This window comes from Lineus longissimus, chromosome 8 (genome assembly GCF_910592395.1).
Source record: "Lineus longissimus chromosome 8, tnLinLong1.2, whole genome shotgun sequence".
Classification (NCBI taxonomy): Eukaryota; Metazoa; Nemertea; class Pilidiophora; order Heteronemertea; family Lineidae; genus Lineus; species Lineus longissimus.
In genome coordinates, this window is record NC_088315.1 from 5,631,480 (window position 1) to 5,650,217 (window position 18,738).

Consider the following 18,738-nt stretch of genomic DNA (forward strand, 5'->3'; position numbering starts at 1 on the left):
GAGTGTTGGAAATACTACATAATTGTTCTGAATATTTCTCTCTCTGACTCTATGGTATTATCCATGCTAAAAACAATGCAGGGTCAAAGATAATTGACTTTGAAATAAGCTCAAATGCGTAGAAATAAGTGTCGATGTCCGACTGTCACGTGACTAAAATGTCATCAATATCTTATTCAAATGACCTTGTGAGCTATAAATAGTAACGTCGCGGAATGCTATTGGTAACCATCGATACGATTGATTTTAGCTTCCTTGATTAAATACTTTTCCGTGCGCGTTGCGCGGTCAAGAGAAGTCCCCCACCTGTTATTGCAACGAAACTCACGTACGAGCAATAGAATTCAGGCCTACCGAGCCTCAGTCAGAATCAAAGCAATTATTACAGGCCCTAGTGTCTCCATTTTCAACAGGTGTTGGCCCAATCTCCCGGGCGCCGGGCCAACTGTCCAATTTACATGTGGCAGAGACAGTAGGTCGAGTGAGGCTTGGCGACAATATTCACCATCGACGACGCTTGGAGAATGGTAATTCCCTTTAACAAATGGGAATCCCCGATAAACTTTCCACCAATCAAATTGCGAATACGAATCTAATTATAGATATTCTGGGAATTTTCAGTGTCACGGAAACTACTTTTTCACTTGGTGAATATTATTTCTCATTTATTGCAAAAAAGAAAGGTCTAGAATCGTGCTATTATCAAAAATTTAATACATTGATATACGATAAATCACAACGGATGTGATAATCGATGATATATTTATAAAAACACTATCATAACAGACTTTTCACCGGCTACTACTTTGCTACACTGTCAGATTTGGGAAACCCGGAAATAAATAGGAACGGCCGCTTTTTGATGCAAAACACTCTTAAGACTGTTTGGTGTTGAAATATCGCTCATATCTTCCTAATCACTCAGAAGAACATACCATGGCCATGCTAGCAGCTAGTGATCCTCTCAAAGAGGCATTCGAGAGGTTCAAACACGATCGGGGCAAGTTAAAGAGACTTTTGGATGACACTCAAAATGAGTTTCGGGGTATCCAAGAGAAACTTCACGACATGCCATTCGCTTCGAAAGTGGAGAATCTTCTTTTGCTCGACTCCGAGAAGAAGACAGTTGAAAGAGTCTTCCAGGTTTGTGGTTTTTGTCATCGAGTTACTGGTGTTTCCCATTCACCAGTGTTCCACATTTCAGAGTCTGAGAGTGTTCCCATTATTCAGGTGTTCCATAGCCCAATATACAAGACGAGTGTTCCTAATATCCCATATTGTGGCTATTCCCAAGATCCCAGTGCTTCTTTCACAATACGTTCCTGGCAATCCTGATGTATAGGCATACCCCGAGTGTTCTCAATGTCTCCTTTGTAACCATCTTGACCCATGGCCATATAGTCTTTGACATCACAAGACTGGGATGTTACTGATGCATGTCACAGGGTGCCTGGATGCTTTTTTGCGAGATCGTTTTCACTCGACTAAAATAATAATTTTTTTAGATAAGAGATGAAAGAGGAATAATGACATTACATCTAGTTCTCCTCAGAAATTGTTCTAATTATAGTATTCGAAGCATGACTCCCCCTGGCTCTCTAGAGATTTAAAATTTTAAAAGGAATACTTGTCCAACTCGCATATAAAATCAATGCTCTGTGGTGAAATATGTTGGGTTGAATGAATGGAATAAAATCTCAGCTGACTCTACTAATGGTGTTACACAATGCACAAAAACAGGGAGCCTTGATAGGCCATGTTTAATTATGATGTTTCAATCAGCAACTCTGCACTTTTCACCATGCATGTTCTGCATTGAATTTGTTAGTTGGTAGGCCCCTGAAGTGCCTATTAATATTGTGTATCTGAGCCGTATTGATTGAATAACAAGTTCCTCTGTTGATGACCTATTATCATTTTATAGGCCTATCTAGGCACATGCATGTGCGATAGTTGGAACTTCATTGTATTGATCGAATATGGATCTAGAAAAGGCTCATGTGATTTTTAGATGGATTTTTTTTTGGGCAAAGCAGAGAAATAGAAACATATAAGCAACACTGTGATGTGTTATAACGAATACATAAGTTTGAAATAGCATATTGTGAACTTCACTTAACAGTCATGGCTTTCTAGAACTGCAGATTGCAGACAATAGCAATTTCAATAGTTTTGGGCATGATAGTAATGATAAAAAATGTCAGAATTGGCCCCATTATATAATAGCTGTCTTTCTTCTCTGAACATAATTTGGCCACCAATGGTCTATGATCAAGTGATTCTAGCTTTAACTCAATTCTGTACAAGACTTACATAGATTAATCTATACTTCATGCTTAACTTTTGGTTGTCTACCTGATCCAGGAAGTATTGAGTTGACATTGAATTTATGTATGACATTGGGAAGGTACATGTTGATGGCTTTTAAATTAAAGAATGAACTTGGCTTCTTAAAAACCTGTTTACCCTTTAAGATATTTCTATGTAAGGACGTGTCTTTGTCAATATTTCCTGCCTATTTGAAATGATGGGTCTTTTGGTTATACGAGTACCAGTACACTTCCACTATGCCTGACAATAAGCTCAAGTCTAAAACTTAATGCTGTTCTTACTATGATGAAAAAAAAGTTCATTTGACCTTTTGTCAGTCGTCATGCTGTCCTGCTATGATGTTGAATTGGTTCAATTGACCCCCCCCCCCCCAAACAGAACCCCATAAGGAGAATGATTTGTCTGTCCCAGTGCTGTCCTTGCTATGATGTTGATATGGTTCAATTGACCTCTCTAATCAGGACATAATAAAGAGAATGATCTGTCAGTCCTAGTGTGAGAGCTCGTATTTATTGCTTTATCTGAACTTCCAGGACCCCTGTATCATCATGGTTGGACAGACCAAATCTGGGAAAAGTTCCTTGATCAATGAGTTGCTTGGAAAGACGATAGTGACGGCTGACCAGAGACCTTGTACGGCAAGATTAGTTGAGCTGCAATATGGCGATGTGCCAACCCCAGTAGTGACAGTTAAAGCAAAGGATGGTCATGAACTTGAGCACATCACTTGTAAGAAGAATAACATCCCAGGTAGGTTACAACCATCAACATCAGCATCATAGAAATCATCAGCATCATCAGATTTTATAACTGGTTTTGGTCATTCCAATTTTTCATAATTTGAAACCAAACATTAAAGGACAATTATAAAACTTAACGGCATCGACATTTAAGTAAACGTTTCTGATTCAGCCAAACTGGTCAACCTGAGCCCCACTGATCGTGAAAATGAAAACCTGGTCGAATCGACAATCTCTGTAAAGATAGATAATGACTTCTTGAAGAGTGGTGTAAAGGTGATCGACTCTCCCGGCCGGAACGAAAACAAGGTCCTGGACAATATGGTGATTAAGCATCTCCTGACAATCCTGCCCTTGATAGTCTATGTCATAGATGGGAAGAACCTTCTTACGATTCAGGTAGGGATATGTGAGGTCTGCTGAATTAGGAGACCTAGCTTGACCTGGGTGCATTTTGGATGTGTTGATTAAGACATGATTAACCCCCGGCTGTGTTTTAAAGTGAACTTATCCCTTTGTTCTGGTTGTCACTTTGTCCTCAAAAGAATGAAAATCATAAGTAACACCACAGAATCTCTTTCCGTTCATTGCAAGACATCACAGATCTTGTGTATTATTATTGTTTACTGAAATAGGTCACTTGGTATAAGTTATTAATTCATGTTGTTGCTATCACACTATTTCATTCAGGATGTTGCTGATATCAATGGTATCATGAAGAACATGCCAGGGCGGAACATCTTCTACATCGTCAGTAAGATTGACCCAACCAAAGAAGCGGCCATCAGCTCAGATGAAGATGATGATGAAACAGAAGAGGAATCAGACGAACAAAAAGAATATCAAGTCAAGAGAAAAGTTTTCAATAAACTCGTCTCGCATGGGTTTATTGGGGACGACGTCGACATGGAAAAGTGTGACCGCTTCCATGCTCTTTCGGCTTGGAAAATTAAAACGTATCGGCGAACGGAAAAGGAAGGTCAAGTGCCCCCTCCGGCGGATCATAAACGCTACGTTGTCGACTTTGATCGTTTCAAGCAATGCCTCTTAGCTTGTGCTAAGGATCAGTTGGTAGAGTATGTTGAAAAGGCGGCAGAGTCGTTACGGGATTCACAAAAACGCTGCCTGGATTTCTTCATTGATACAGCAAACAGGTTGTTCCATGAGCGTAACCAGATCGAGTCGCAGATGACCCACATTCAGGCTGAGGAATCTAAGCTGTACCGCGCAGTGATGGACACGGTGCAGAACAACCAGTCGCAACTTTCTAAATCTGTGAATCAGGTGAGTGAATGGGGATGTCTATCCTTCCCCAGTATTTGGTACTTAAACCAGGAGAAAAAGGAATATCTCCTTAGAAAAGTTGTCTACGGACAGTTAGTTCGATAGGACTATCTGTCCCTGAACCACGTTTTGACTGCCAATTTTCCCCAGGACTATTCACCTGCAAGGACAACATATCCTTTGGGACACCTCATCCATCCCCAACCCCCACCCCAACCTCTCCTCTTGGAAAATTTGTCATTCAAGACTACTCGTTCTCATGGACAGTTCATCCTGAAAATCCTGAAGCAAAACGCTTTGTTTGTTAATTTTGTTGCCCATACACAATTAACTATTGGTAAAATCGCCTATTTGCAGATCCTCAAGAAAGAAAGTACAGGGCGGATGATCAGTGAGGCTGAGGGATTCCAGTATAGGACAGAAGACTTCCAGATACCGCACGACGGGTGAGTAGACATTGATTGAAGAACACTAATATATCACCTAAATTGTAGCATTTCTGAGTTAGATTTTCAGCATTATGCTAAGGTCTTTAAGGGGGCTGAAGATGTTTCTTGCCAAATTCTTTAGAAAGCCTATAGGAACCCGAGCTAATGATTTTTGTGATACCCTGTTGGGCAGGCTACATCTTGACCCTCTTGGTTGTGAGATTATCACTCGTTGATGGACCAATTGCATGCCTTGTTCATGGCATGTAGTATGGCAGTAAATGATCCAAGTCATCATGAGGTCTGCCGTAAGGAAGTGTAAAATTTTCTTTGTAGGTACATCAAGGACCAGGATGCTGTTGAGATGTGCCGTATGCAGTTGAAAGAGTTCGTCATGACAAAACTCAACCAAGACATCCATAATGTCATAGTTCGGGAGTTTGGCCAAAAAGATGGACTTTTCCAACAATTAGCCAAAAAAGTACAAGACCTTGAAAACGGGAAGGCAAGAGAAATTCGTGCCGCGCAGACATTGCATAAGATCCTTGTCAAATGTTATGTATTTGACATGAAAAACATGGACTTACAGCTCTCCTTATGGAGTCGTATCAAGTTTGCAATTGTAGATTTCTTCAAAGGCAAGGGAAATTTCTTTTTAGCTATTTCTGGGAAGGTGCATGTCGGGTCAAAGAAATGGAAAAAAGAAACAGCAGAGAGGGTCCTGGCGACCGTAAATGCAAGCCAACTTAGTGATATCATCGTCAAGGGAATAGTAGGACACCTTGAACATGGACATGCTACATTCTGCACAGAGATCAAGAGTTTGGAAGATCTTTACAAGCGCAGTTTCAAGCTTGGTGAAGGGCAGCGAGAGAAGATACGCCAGGTATCGCCGATACTTGCCCGTCTTGAGCTCAGTTGTTCGGACCTCATCGATCGGCATAGATATGGTGAGTATTTCATCTGTGATCCATTTGCCAAGTTACTAGTAATAATTCAAACTGACGACTGAACAGGCATGTAGGGGAAGGCATGAGTGTCTACATGTAGGTTTTGATGGCATGACGTGCTAGGCAGACCAAATGAAATATTTAACTGATAGAGGAGACATTGTGTCACAATGGCATGCATCTACCCCTGCTCTAATCCATGTGGCAGGTGGCAGGAGCTTCACTGTTATGCACAGTAGAGGTGTCTGGAACCAGCTTAACATTACTCTGCCAAAAGGCTCACAAACATTGAAGATTTAGATACTGGTATAAAATAGTAGAGTCTCACATAGGCCTTCTCAAAACTGCACGCTGTAATAACGTGTGGTCTATTGGGTTAATCTAAAACCGACCGTAGCATTTGGCAAGTCACTTTGCTCCAAAGTCCTTGCAACATCCACAAAACAGGCTATTCATTACCTTCGTCCTTCAGGGAACATTCAGCTGAAAGAGCAGCTAGGCAGAGGTGCCCAGGGTGTGGTGTATGCATGTACCAGCCTGGGACCAAAAGGAGAGAAGTGTGCAGTCAAGGTGGTCAGATGTGACAGCCCTCCAAACTCAACAGGAAACGATGCATTGAACGATCTTGCCTTAGAAATACACTACAGCAGGTAAGGAAAGCACAACTTTTCCAAGAAGCATTTGGAAAATTACCTAAAGGAACAATGGTCAAATCAAACTATTTGCCTGAAGCACAAAGAAAACCTTTAAAGAGCTGTGATCTGCCCCCTTTAGCAGAAAATGCTCAATACTATTAATGTTTTTACGGTACTAAATAAGCAAAACAATGCCCTAAAGCCAGACCTCAGTCTGTGTCAAAGCAATGGCTGATATGAATAAAGTCTAGCAAATGCTTTTACTTCAATTTTGTACAGAAAGATCTGGTGTAAATGTACATGGAGTTTTAGATAAAAGCATTTGCTAGTCTATCACCCAATGCATCATCAAGTCATACACATGTTTCTGAATGGAACTGTACTGTGGTTCCTAATTGTCCACGTGTTCATCAGGCTAAATCTAGCTAACTGATCTGCACCAGACTTTTAAACAGGAAATGAAACGTACATTTTCTCGGGCAGTGAAAATGAAAATTTTGTTTGCTAAAGCACTGGGCGTGCTCTAATCACAGTTCAGTTTCAACGTTACATTTTTCCATCACAGACAATTCGACCACCCACGCCTCATGCAGGTGTTTGGAACAACCGTCGTACAGGAAGCACCTAATGTCTTCGAAGTGCAGATTATATACGAAAGAATGACTGGCGATCTGATGGATATCTTGCCTAATATCCCGAGCATGAGGGACCGCGTCAAGATCGGCTTGGAGGTGGCAGAGGCCCTCAAGTATCTACAGGAGAACGAGATGATACATCGCGATATCAAGTGTTCTAATATACTGGTGAGAAATGTTGTTTCAAAACTCTTGTTGGTTTTAAAGAAAAAAGGCAATTAAGGATACGTTTGTGGACACCCTTCTCTGAAGGACACTGGTTGTGGGACGGATATTAGCATCATCAGTGAATTTGTATATCATGCACATCTTGGCACCATCAGAAACTCTGCTTAAGAGCTTCCTGAGAAATTCAAGATTTTGACAGTCCTTTGATTTTTGATGAGGATTTTTGTGTCCCAGACTTGGAATTGTTGATGTTCAATTAATTGATTTGATTTTCGACATTTTTTCAGGTTGATGACAACAAGCACATCAAATTAACAGACTTCGGTCTCTGCAAACCGGAGGGCATGACCAAGCAGTCCTTCGTCGGCACACCTATCCATATCGCACCAGAAATTGTCACCGGGAAAACATACAACAAAGCCGTCGATATCTACTCGTTTGGAATTGTATTCTGGTACATCTGTGAAGGGAAAGGGAATCATCCAGGGTATGCTCATTACGCGCCCGGGGTCGGTGCCCTCTTGCTAATGGGCGCCATGGGAAAACGTCCGGAAAGGAAGACGACGTTCAATGATGATTGTTGGAACTTGATGAAACTTTGCTGGGACGATGATCCAGAGATTAGGCCGTCAACGGATAAACTAATTGAAATGCTGGAGGACATTCTCAAAAAACCCATGTAGCGTGGGTCAAGGACAGTCCAAGAATAGAACAATTGGCATACTCTTGGTACAAACGAACTCAAACAACTGAGCTGCTACGTTCCATCCTGCCCGCACTACCAGCATTTCGGCGCATCTTCTTGTCATGCCATTGTTTCTATTTGAATATTTTCCCCGATGTTTTCCTTGGCCTGGGGCCGAGGCAGAAGTTGTTCACAAAGAGTAGAGAGGGGGCAAAGCTATGTAGATCCAACAACTGTGACCCTGCCCGTCTAGTGGTAATCTATGCCCTTGAACATCAAGTGTTGATGAAAGGGGATTAACTATTTACAGATTAATTAAGGTAACTTTTATGTATTCAGAAAAATGACAGTTTAAAACCATAGGTTTGGGGCAAGAACACTTAAATTTCTGAAAAGATATTTCCTATTTGAATTCCTGACAATGTGCTCAAGTGTCATGTATATTTTATTTATCCTGGTTGTTTTGTTTGTAATACCTCATTAAAGGAAGTCTCCAAAGTCCTCCACCTATATATTACCCTTTAATCATGGTTTAATTTGTCTAGATAATGGCCATAAACATATACATGTAGTCTATCAATATTTATGTAGTTTACATCAAGTAATTAATACTTGTTTTCACAAATGTTTGGCAAAATGAAAAGGTGCTCATGATGATATTAGCTATCACTGAACCTTAACTTCTAATGAATTAAGGTAGCCATAAATTGATTTATCAACTTCCAAATGATTTTTTATCTTCGGCGCTAATCCATGTTCTATAGTTTCATGTAGGTGCACATAATTGTTTTATATGTATGGACATGTCATGATTTTGAAACGTATTAAAGATAAAATCTTGCAATGATAATTTAATCGTTTCTTTGACTTTAAGTCCGCTGATTGGCTGATGAAGCCACAGTCATTACAACTTGGAATACTTGTTTGATCCTGCTAAAGTTTGGTAGACAAGTGACTATCCCAGGTTTACAATCCAGATAGCCTGGCCTAAGAGATTGTCTCTTGGATTGGACACTTCAGCCTAAGATAGACATAGTGTTTCGCCCAAGATTATAGGAGCTGCATTTAGAGACTCGAGGTAGATCCCCACTGTTGGTGTGGGACTCGAGGCAGGTCTCTTTGACTTACAAGCCGCACTCCGTCGGAAATGGCCAAGTTGTAGTGCTAGCTGATTGAGCAGGTGCTCCTCTCTGATAGACCGCAGAATAAAGCAATATGAGATGTTTATAGTTTTCCCCATCTCTCTTCATGCTCACTTCCCAAGAAACTGGCAAAAGTGTATTTGCCTGAAATCCAATTATGCCTGCTCAATAATTGCAAACAACAACTGTGTGCCTTGCCCAAGACCACACACCTTCTTCGCCATGCCAGTCACCAGGATGGAATTTGAAATCCTCTTTTTCTCAATACCCAGTTTGACCTAAATTAAATTATTTCGGAGGCGAAGGGAATTTTTCCCTATCGAAAATACCTCATTTTCTGCACCATGGCATGCGTTGATTTCGCTCCCTCTTGTATTAAGGAAGGTGGATGGATGTCTGATCCCCAATATGAACCTTTTAGGTGGGTATCTGTTGTGGTTTTGATAAAAACATAAAATTAAAGTGCCTTGTTGATGAACTATCTATAAATAGGTTGTCGTTGTGTACATTTTGTACACTGAACCAGTGAAGGTATACAGAAACAATGTATGCCCATATGATGTACACAACACATAGTTCCAGGACTCACTTAATTAAGGAGTGTTGGTCAGGTGGGGCTATTAGTATCAATTATTGGGTAAGACCTACTCCAAGCCCAAGCCCAAGGTAGGTAAGACTGGGCCCCGCCCACGAGTGCTGTACCGTATATGACACTTAAGAAGTTGGCCCGGAAGTGGCGTCATTACGTTTTAGACAATGGGACACTGCTAAAATGTGTAATTTCTGTAATTTATAGTTGTGTCGCAGACAGAGCAAATCATTGGTTACGGCAAAACAGGAACTGTCACTGCATCTCCATAGAGACACTTTATATTTTTCCGAAACACGGCACTGGCAAAACAAGCGAAGGGGTGTCCACTTGGTCACTCCAAACTCTGTACTACACTACCGGCGAAAACAATGATACTTACAGAGCAAAGCTCCGAATTGGGTTACGGTGAGTCGTACGTGTAGTACAAACTACAATCAATTCCAATGATGTGCACAACACTGTTGTCTCTCATTTTTTATTCTTTGTATTTTTGCATGGATCCAGGGAGTTCGGGGAAAATGAATTTTATGCCATGCACTTCCTTCGCATGCGCTTTTCCAATATCCTGGATCCAGCATTGTCCTTTTGTATTTGCACTCGCATGACTGGGCAGTCTCAGTTCTCTTCCCTTGGTTCAATAGAAATGGAACAATCTTTCTTAGTTTACTTTAGAGTTCGGTCATCTGTATGGGTCAGGTTTTCTCCGAGACCTATAAAATTCGATCACATAAAATTTGATTACTTTTGCTGCATAAGAGAGTGGTAGAGTTGATGAGAATTTGAAAACAGAACAAAAATGAACTTGGGGAAAGGGATGATGAAGAATGCCATGCCAAAGTTCCTGAGAGTGCGTTTTTCATGGTAGTATTTTGAGTTATAATTTTATCCATATGGTTGGACTTTCGCATGGTACATGTAGTTTATAGAGAAGGATGGATACAATGGGGAAGTCGGCGACCTACAGTGCAGTACTCTCCCCAATCTTAGTGCAAAGATTTAGGAAATGGATGTAAATCTATCTCATCAGAATACCAGGTACCTACTCAAAATCATACCCAAATCCAGCTTTTTTTGGCTTTCCACAACTTAGTGGTTCTTCCAAAACATCTAGGCTTTTGGAATTAAAAAGGCCTGCAGGCAGCAGTCAACTACATGTATATAGAATGCAGGAGGTCTGTGGCGTACTTCTGTAGTTGTTTCTTATTCGTCTTCGACCATTGGCCCAATTTCATCTTGTACTTTTTAGTCTGTTAGTCACTCGAGTGAATGCTTGGCTTCGGTCCAACCAACATTACAGCATTGTCAGGCTGGAGACCATCGACATTCATCCAAAGTCTGGTGTCCAAGATGTGAGAAACACGGACACCAGTTGGAGCACTAACCAGCTTTATTATACAACGGGAAAGAATAATCATGTTGTTAGAGCTGATAAGGCAATGGGAGTTCGGTGAGTGTCCTCTACAGAATGTGCAGTGCCCTCATGCCTCCGTGTTGCATGCCATGCCTGCCCCATGCTTTCAAGTTTTGGCTTTGCTAATATTTGGTTTTAATTTTAGTTAGGCTCGAGGAAAACAGGATGGAAATACCCAATGGAGGAACTATTTTACATTGTATTGTTCTCCACATAATTGGTTAAATGGGGGATCTCTTCTACATTGATGATACATGTAGATGTCTATTGAAGCCAAAACTTATATTGCCAATTGCGCTGCATTCTCTTGCATGGTACAGTGAATCAAAGTATTGGATCAAACTCCACATCCTAAATCAGGAAACTAAATGGGGAATGATTTTATATCCATGCCAATTTTTATTAGACTTTTTTTGTTGCAAATGGTGTTTGCCTTTGCAAAATTTGGTAGATAAGAAGGCATCCACCCAGAGGGTGATCAGTGACACATCTACTCTAATAAGTCTTTGTTGTGGAGAATACTGCAAGTGTAGATCAGACTCATCATAGCCAATGATGCGAGACTCTCAACTCATTTAATCATCCGCTATCCTTTTTTTTTCTTAAATTTTAGCTCCTTGGCTGACCGAGCTAATGGCTGGCTTAGGTCTAATCCTCATTATCGTGTTGTCGCCATAGAAACTTTAGATGTTTTCCCAAAATATGGTAGAGCATTGGCTAAGGCTCAGTCTCAGTTTACAGTCATGACATCGTACTATGTGACACGAAGTAACAACAGCAGCAAGACCCACAGATCCAGTAAGATATTGGGCCTTCGGTGAGTACATGTATGGCTCTTTGATCCTGGGGACCATCATCATGAAAGCAGCAAGCGCAGCACGAAATGATTGCATGTTCCTTCCAAGCAAATTCTTTAAAAGAAACTCAAGTAAAACGCAAATGAATTAAAATTTCTTGTAATTGTGACGCATCAAAACTGATCTGATACCAGGATAGTACACTAAAATGCATCGCTTTGCAAAGCATTAAGTTCAGTTTTTTCTTTTGAAATTCGCATGGCTTATTCGAGTTTGTGCTGTTGTTTCATGTGTTTATAACTACACGAAAAAAATGACATCACATCCATATAGATCATAAAAACCAAAACAAGTGACCCATGAGTACTCCTTTGACATGTGTGACAATGACATGCAGTCCACAAAAACCAAAGCGATAAGCTTTTCAAAGCAGAAGCTATGCACAGGCACACTTATCTAATGAGTTGAGAGAACAATAATGACATTGGTGCAGATTACTATGACATGACACAAAACCAAACCACATCCGCATCATTTGACATTGCCATTAGATCCAGATCGATATGGACCTGCTGTCACTTTTTCTGTGTTGTGTGAACAGACCTAATTTATGTGTGACCTAATTCCTCTTGGTGTAGTGCTCTGTTTTTGTACAGTTTTGTTTCAGTCTTTTGTGACTAGTGTTTTCACCCACATAATTTGTTTCTTCATGAAGTTAAAATTGTTATTTATCATGATTTGAATGTACCAATAGCAATGTAATCTTGAATATCGAGCACTTATTTAGAAGTCATATTTTTGTTGGATGGTTGTCATAAGTTTTAAAAGCATTTAGTGACGATCAAGGGAGTAATTTTTAATTTCCAATTTAAAAATTAACAGTGAATTAAAAAATTTTTAGTTTTGCCGCAGTGGCGATCAAAGTAAGAAAGCACTATAGTGGAACAAGTCCTTTTTTTAAAAACAGGTAAAATATAATATTTGATAGTTCTAAATAAAATAACTTGAGAAATTGCGAGTTCCAGTCGTTTTACGTGTACTTAGTTCTCATCTCGCATAATTTGCCTTTTAGCATTTGGTATGCACAAGCAGGAGCAGAGCAGATAGCACCACAGCAGTTCGGGTTTATCAATCTCCCACCCGCGTTGCTTGACCATCATGATCGACCAGATTTCGAGACCTTTGGACAGACGATTAATAAATTTAATGAAGGGAGAAGCTATAGACCATTGTCAGGTAAAGAGGGCCTTGTTTATTTTTACAATCCTTGATTTTTAAAGCCCTTGAAATAAATTTGCTTTGAGAAAAGTTTACAACTTTCAATGGTAGTCAACGTTGTATAGTTTAAAATCCTTTCTTCAGGTGCCATTTTGAATATGAAGTTTACAACTGTCAATGGTAGTCAACGTTGTATAGTTTAAAATCCTTTCTTCAGGTGCCATTTTGAATATGAAGTTTACAACTTTCAATGGTAGTCAACGTTGTATAGTTTAAAATCCTTTCTTCAGGTGCCATTTTGAATATGGAAACAGTCACAATTCGAACAGACAGTAAAGGTAGAGCAGACCCAGATGGCACATACTTTTCGGGCTCAGTGTCATATGATCTGACATTTATACGAATATTCTTTATAATCGGAGATAAGCCAGTTGCTGAAGAAATAGGTATGTTGTTGAGGAGAAAGTAAATCTGTGAATGCTTTAGCTGAAGCTTTGACCAAGGGGTAAATGCATATCCCTGTTGCCCTTTGACTTTGACTCTTATATTGGGAGGGGGGTAGTCACTCCACAGAAGATTGCACTTAAACTGCCAGTGGCGTTCAACCTGTTGCCGCAGGCCCTCAGGATATGCACATAAAATGTCTCTTTAAAGTCTCATTGACACAACTCTGGAACATTACTTCGTTAAAAACGTGTTGCATCAAACTGACACCATTTTCTTCTATTCGCTGTTTAGGGTGTGCCGACTTTGTTCCTAATTACCTTGGTGGTGAGGATCATGCATTTGAGGGATTGACGTCTGTATTCAACAAAGCTAGTGATTGGGTGACACAGCAAGCAGGTATTCGGGTCACAAACATTGAGTCACCTTGGTGCAAGGTCAAATCAGGTAAGGTTGAGTAACATTGATTAATATTACTATTAGTACAGTCAATCACTTTATGACCCATTTATGGGACCACAAAAATTATTCAACTATTGTACGACAGCATCAAGTTCCATGTATCCTCAAAGATCCAAATTAGGTACTCTTCCCTAAATGTAATGTGTGATTTCTCTAAAATTTTGGCTGGACTTTTTATTCGGAATTTCTTCATTACAGAACATGAAATCGACTCTCAACGAGTGTTAAACCATTTCTGGTCAGGGACGCCTATTCTTCGTTTTGTGCGTGTCTGGTATGTTAAACCGTTAGACGCGTCTCTCCAGTTGCCCCCGCCTCCCATGCTGAGGTGTCAGATGTTTGTACCAGCTCGCATGAAGACAGCCGGTTCGCTGGAGAAACAATTTGAATCGGTTTTTGACTTGACAGCCCGGGTGTGCCAGTGGTTGCCACGTGCAGGTAAGCAAAGCAAGATTACATTTGAACCTCCCTTAGGGGACACCTCTCTACCCTCCCTACTCTGGGCACTTGTTTTACTCCCAAATTGGTTGTCACCATTCATTTTGACCTCTCTAATCAGGACACTTCACTATTTGGCACAGCATTTGTCAGTTCTGAGGGTGTCCTTAACAGAGAGGTTCTACTGAAGTTCAATAGAGCTATCTAGCAGCAGACTTCCAAGCCAGCTTTATTTCAACTGAACTCCCTCACAACCAGATCGATGCCACATCGCCTAATCTAAGGGATATTGGTTCAATCATCAAACCCCAGTCTGTTCACCACTTTGTCGATCCTGGCTCAAGCTCAAGTCGGTGCTCTGTTACATTTAGCTTACCTTTGTCCCAAAGTGCCTCTGTGGAATGACCAGTACCTGTTAATGTCCTTGATACTACTATTAGTTGATGCAGCATTTCAAGTTTTGTATTTGGAGACATCAGGTTTGCCAGAATGGGTCACATTTATACATTACAGCAGACAATTGTAGCGTCTCCTTTCGGATGCTATGATATTTCACAATCAAATTTTGACTGTTTCAGGTGGTCGCCTCATGTCCGTGGAGACGATAACGGTGCCAGTTTCACAGTACCTGGATAAAGTGGATCCTGATCGGACAAGATCAAGGCATAAACATCATCAAAAAACTTTCCTACGGTTTTATTTTGATGGCGAGTTTCAACCTCCAAATCCATCAACATTTCCGGCACCTGGTGAAGTGGTGGACAATAGTTCTTGTGAGATTATGTAAAGACATCATGATGTCAGTGGTCAAGTACCCCAATAATGACAATACTGATAGTAGATGTCAGGAGTCATACTATCCAGGCGACGTGAAGTTCGACTCGACATGCACATGCATGAAACCTTGTAATATTATTCGTGTCAAAATATGTAGAAACATGTGTAATCAAGTTAGAAAAGTGTCACATACAGGACACACAGTCAGTGGATACTATTATGCTATTTTTAGCTTATTTTTTCTAATAAAATTAGCAAGATTTTGGTGAACGCTATATTTTCAAGGATAACTAGACAAAATATGATGTGAATACAGTGAACCATGAAATTTTTGCGAGCATCATTTTCTTCACTATATCAAATGCTAATTTAAATAGCACGAAAATTTTAACTTTGATGCTATAAATTAACCATAAAATGTTGGCAGCAAACATTATATTTGTTGTCTACAACCAATTGAAAAATAACAAATTGGCCAACTTTTAGCTTGACGAACATTTCGCGGTTTACTGTATGTAAATGTATGTACTTAAAACTCAAGTATGATTTACTTGTGCTATCCTTTTCTTTGTGGCATATCATCATTTGTCAACTTTGAGGACATGTACGTACTCCGGTACAAATTCTTGCATTTAACCTGACATGAATTCTTCCACTTTTCTTTGTTTTATGTAGATATTGTTTGTATTCATACTGTATTGATGAGAAAATGATTATTTATTTACGATATATTGCATTTTAGTTGTAGCAAGAATTTTCACTATTGGTTTTACATGTAGATATATTTTTTATCTGCTTGATTTCATTTCATGTATATATGTATTTTCTTTATCTTCTGTTTGTATTTTTGGTTGTTTGAAAAAAGAGGTGCACAGAACATCGATATCGAAATGCCCTTTGTCCCTTTTACCGAAACAGGCACTTGCAGCTGACTGCAGTCAAAATCATATTAATGGATCACATTTCAAAACTCTTCCAGTTTACACAGCCCTTGCTGGTATACTTTTATTAGGGTCCTTTATTCCCACAGTGAGGTTTCTTCCTGTGTTTTGAATATCTAAAAAATATCATGATTGAACAAGGTACTTGGGAATATTGTATGATAATGATGTCTACTGCTGCTGTACATCTTGACTCGGGTTGTTGAATAACTGTAAATTACACGCATGTAAATTGTAAATGATATATGTAACTGAAAACTGTATACATGTATATGAATGTTGAAAATATGTTGCCAGGCAATCATTGAATAAATCAATATTCGTACTGAACATGACAGTCTTTATGTATTTTTTACTGAGAAGAAGAATACCAATTCATGTCACTCGGCATCTGGCCCTGACCCCTGGCTCCTCTCCCCACCTCGCCCTTCAAGTTTGGGAGGGACTTGGTGATTTTAGAGCATGGTGTTGAGATGGTCATTGGGTGGCCACCCATCAAAGATCAGGATCTTTTAAGTTATCGCTCTTTCTGCCACTTAAATACTTACCATACTCTTAATTTTGTGGGCTGTGAAAATGTGCCCGTACTTCCTGACTCCAATATTAGGCCGAAGCAAGGCCAATGTGACTCCATTTGTAAACGCGTCACCCTTCTCTTGACAGTTGCATGCTGTCAGTTCACCCCTGGCTTGAAAGCATCAAGGAGAATAAACTTGATATAAAACCATGAGCCGAATGGGTTTTTCAGCCAGGTGACAGTCGCCAGCTCAACAGAAGGCAAAGACAAAGTCACAACCAGAGGGCGAGTGTAGTTGTCATAACTCTCTGCCCATGAGTAAAGGACAGTGTTCTGGTGTATGCTGCCACCAAGAATGGAATGCTTATGCTGAAGTGCCTAAGTCTACAAAATACTTCATTGACCTGCAAAGCCTTCCCACAGCAAGGGAGTTTTTACCAATAGCAGTGGTGCAAGGCAAGACCCTAGTGCCTCAAAACAGAAGGCAACGACAAAGTCACAACCAAAATGCCAGTGTAGCAGTCATAACTGTCTGCCCATGAGCAAAGAATAGTGTCCTGGCATATGCTTCCCCAAAGAATGGTCTGCTTATGCCAAAGTACGAACTCTCGTCTACAAAACACTTCACTGACCTGCAAAAGTTGCTGGTAGTCAAGCTCCAACCCAAGCATTCCCACCGCAAAGGAGTTTCTACCAATAGCAGTGGTGCAAGGCAAGAACCTGGTGCCTCAAAACAGAAGGCAAGGACAAAGTCACTACCTGAAGGCCAGTGTTGTACTCCTAACTGTCTGCCCACAGGAAACGAATAGTGTCCTTGTCTATGTTGTCTATGCACCACATAACCACCAGATAGCTCTGGGTAGATAGGGCCCATAAGTTGGGTAAAACAACTCATCCAGGAGACTCTGATCAGAACCAAGGCGGATGCAGTCTGTCAACCCTTGGTTGGAAATCATGGGCAGAATAGGCTCATTAACCACGGGTGACAGTAGCCAGCCTAACTGAAGGCAAAGACGAAGTCACAACCTCTTTCCGCCAGAGGGAAAAAATAGTGTCCTCGTGTATGCTGCCCCAAAAATGGACAGCTCATGCCAAAGTGGCTAAGAGGACGACCTCTCTTTGTGTATAAAACTTCAATGGCATGTGAAGGCAGCTGGCAGTCAAGCTCCAACCCCACCCTTCCCGCAGCGGGGGAGTTTCAAGCCATAGCAGTGGTGCCTTAGAGTAACTAGACTAGTCTGGTTACTCTAAGGTGGTGCAAAAGGGAAGCCCCTGGCACCTCAAAAGAATTTAGCTCTTGGAAGATGGGGCTCATAAGCTGGATAAAGTAGTCTGATGCAGTCTGTTCACCCTTGGCTGGAAAGCATCTAGGTGAATGAAAAACCATGGGCAGGCTGAGCTTTTCAACCAGGTGACAGTAGTCCGCCTAACCGTAGGCAAATATGTCACAACCAGGAGGCCGGGTAGCAGTCATAACTGTCTACCTATGGTCAGGGAAAAAGAAGTCTGTTCACCCTTGGCTGGAAACTATGGGCAGACTTGGCTTTTAAACCCGGCAGGTGACAGTAGCCAGCCTTATAGAAGGCAAAGCAGCTGGCAGTCACCCAGCCTTTCAGCGGTGTCTATAGCAGTGGTGTAAAAGGCAAGCCCCTTGCAGCTCAAAACAAGATAGCTCTGGGTTGATGGGGCTCATAAGCTGGGTATTAATCAATTAATCTTGGAGTTGGAAGACTCTGATCAAAATTCGGGCTGATGCTGTCTGTTCACTCTTGGGCATTTCAACCAGGTGACAGTAGCCAGCCTAAGAGAAGGACACTCTGACCTCAACACCATCTCTGGCAGTGGACCTATAGGAGGCAACCCCTCCCGCTGGCTTGCTGTCAAAAGGCTATTACTACCTCTCACAGTGCACAGAAATTAGTAACAGAAATCACAGACGGAGGAAGTTTAGCACATTCGACATAGAAATATCAAATTCGGTCTGAGCCATTTGATAAGTAAATGTACTTTCATGTCATTTACATCAGTCTCAGGAGGACGAAGTCACAACAAGAGGGCCAGAGGAGCCGTCTGCATATGTCTCATCTGGGAAGTGTCCTCTAACTCTAGTTGACAGAAGATATGGTTCTAGAGACCCATGACC

General features: G+C 40.8%; 2 protein-coding genes across 4 annotated transcripts; both read left to right on the forward strand.

The window, feature by feature from the left end:
• The first annotated feature begins 679 nt into the window (after positions 1–679).
• On the forward strand, positions 680–8,700 carry LOC135492567 (dual serine/threonine and tyrosine protein kinase-like). Its single transcript, XM_064779111.1, has 9 exons — positions 680–1,143; positions 2,865–3,081; positions 3,244–3,470; positions 3,762–4,355; positions 4,713–4,801; positions 5,120–5,733; positions 6,206–6,383; positions 6,934–7,171; positions 7,459–8,700. The coding sequence occupies exons 1-9, from the start codon at positions 937–939 to the stop codon at positions 7,852–7,854; spliced, it is 2,760 nt and encodes a 919-aa protein (XP_064635181.1). The 5' UTR covers positions 680–936; the 3' UTR covers positions 7,855–8,700.
• A 575-nt stretch (positions 8,701–9,275) lies between these two features.
• LOC135492707 (uncharacterized) lies at positions 9,276–16,408 on the forward strand. 3 transcript variants are annotated; one of them, XM_064779300.1, is made up of 8 exons: positions 9,276–9,419; positions 10,837–11,037; positions 11,615–11,818; positions 12,871–13,034; positions 13,307–13,462; positions 13,755–13,907; positions 14,121–14,360; positions 14,939–16,408. In XM_064779300.1, the coding sequence occupies exons 1-8, from the start codon at positions 9,343–9,345 to the stop codon at positions 15,145–15,147; spliced, it is 1,404 nt and encodes a 467-aa protein (XP_064635370.1). In that variant the 5' UTR covers positions 9,276–9,342; the 3' UTR covers positions 15,148–16,408. The 3 variants fall into 3 exon arrangements, with proteins under 3 accessions (XP_064635370.1, XP_064635372.1, XP_064635371.1); XM_064779302.1 differs by lacking the exons at positions 10,837–11,037; positions 11,615–11,818 and adding an exon at positions 9,795–9,995; XM_064779301.1 differs by lacking the exon at positions 10,837–11,037.
• The last annotated feature ends 2,330 nt before the right edge of the window (positions 16,409–18,738 follow it).

Coding starts and splice junctions, on each gene's coding strand:
- LOC135492567 (XM_064779111.1), top strand. CDS start 937: ATGGCCATGCTAGCAGCTAGTGATCCTCTCAAAGAGGCATTCGAGAGG. Junction 5,734..6,205: donor CATCGATCGGCATAGATATG/GTGAGTATTTCA, acceptor TTCGTCCTTCAG/GGAACATTCAGCTGAAAGAG. Junction 6,384..6,933: donor TTAGAAATACACTACAGCAG/GTAAGGAAAGCA, acceptor TTTCCATCACAG/ACAATTCGACCACCCACGCC.
- LOC135492707 (XM_064779300.1), top strand. CDS start 9,343: ATGGCATGCGTTGATTTCGCTCCCTCTTGTATTAAGGAAGGTGGATGG. Junction 13,035..13,306: donor AAGCTATAGACCATTGTCAG/GTAAAGAGGGCC, acceptor TCCTTTCTTCAG/GTGCCATTTTGAATATGGAA. Junction 14,361..14,938: donor CCAGTGGTTGCCACGTGCAG/GTAAGCAAAGCA, acceptor TGACTGTTTCAG/GTGGTCGCCTCATGTCCGTG.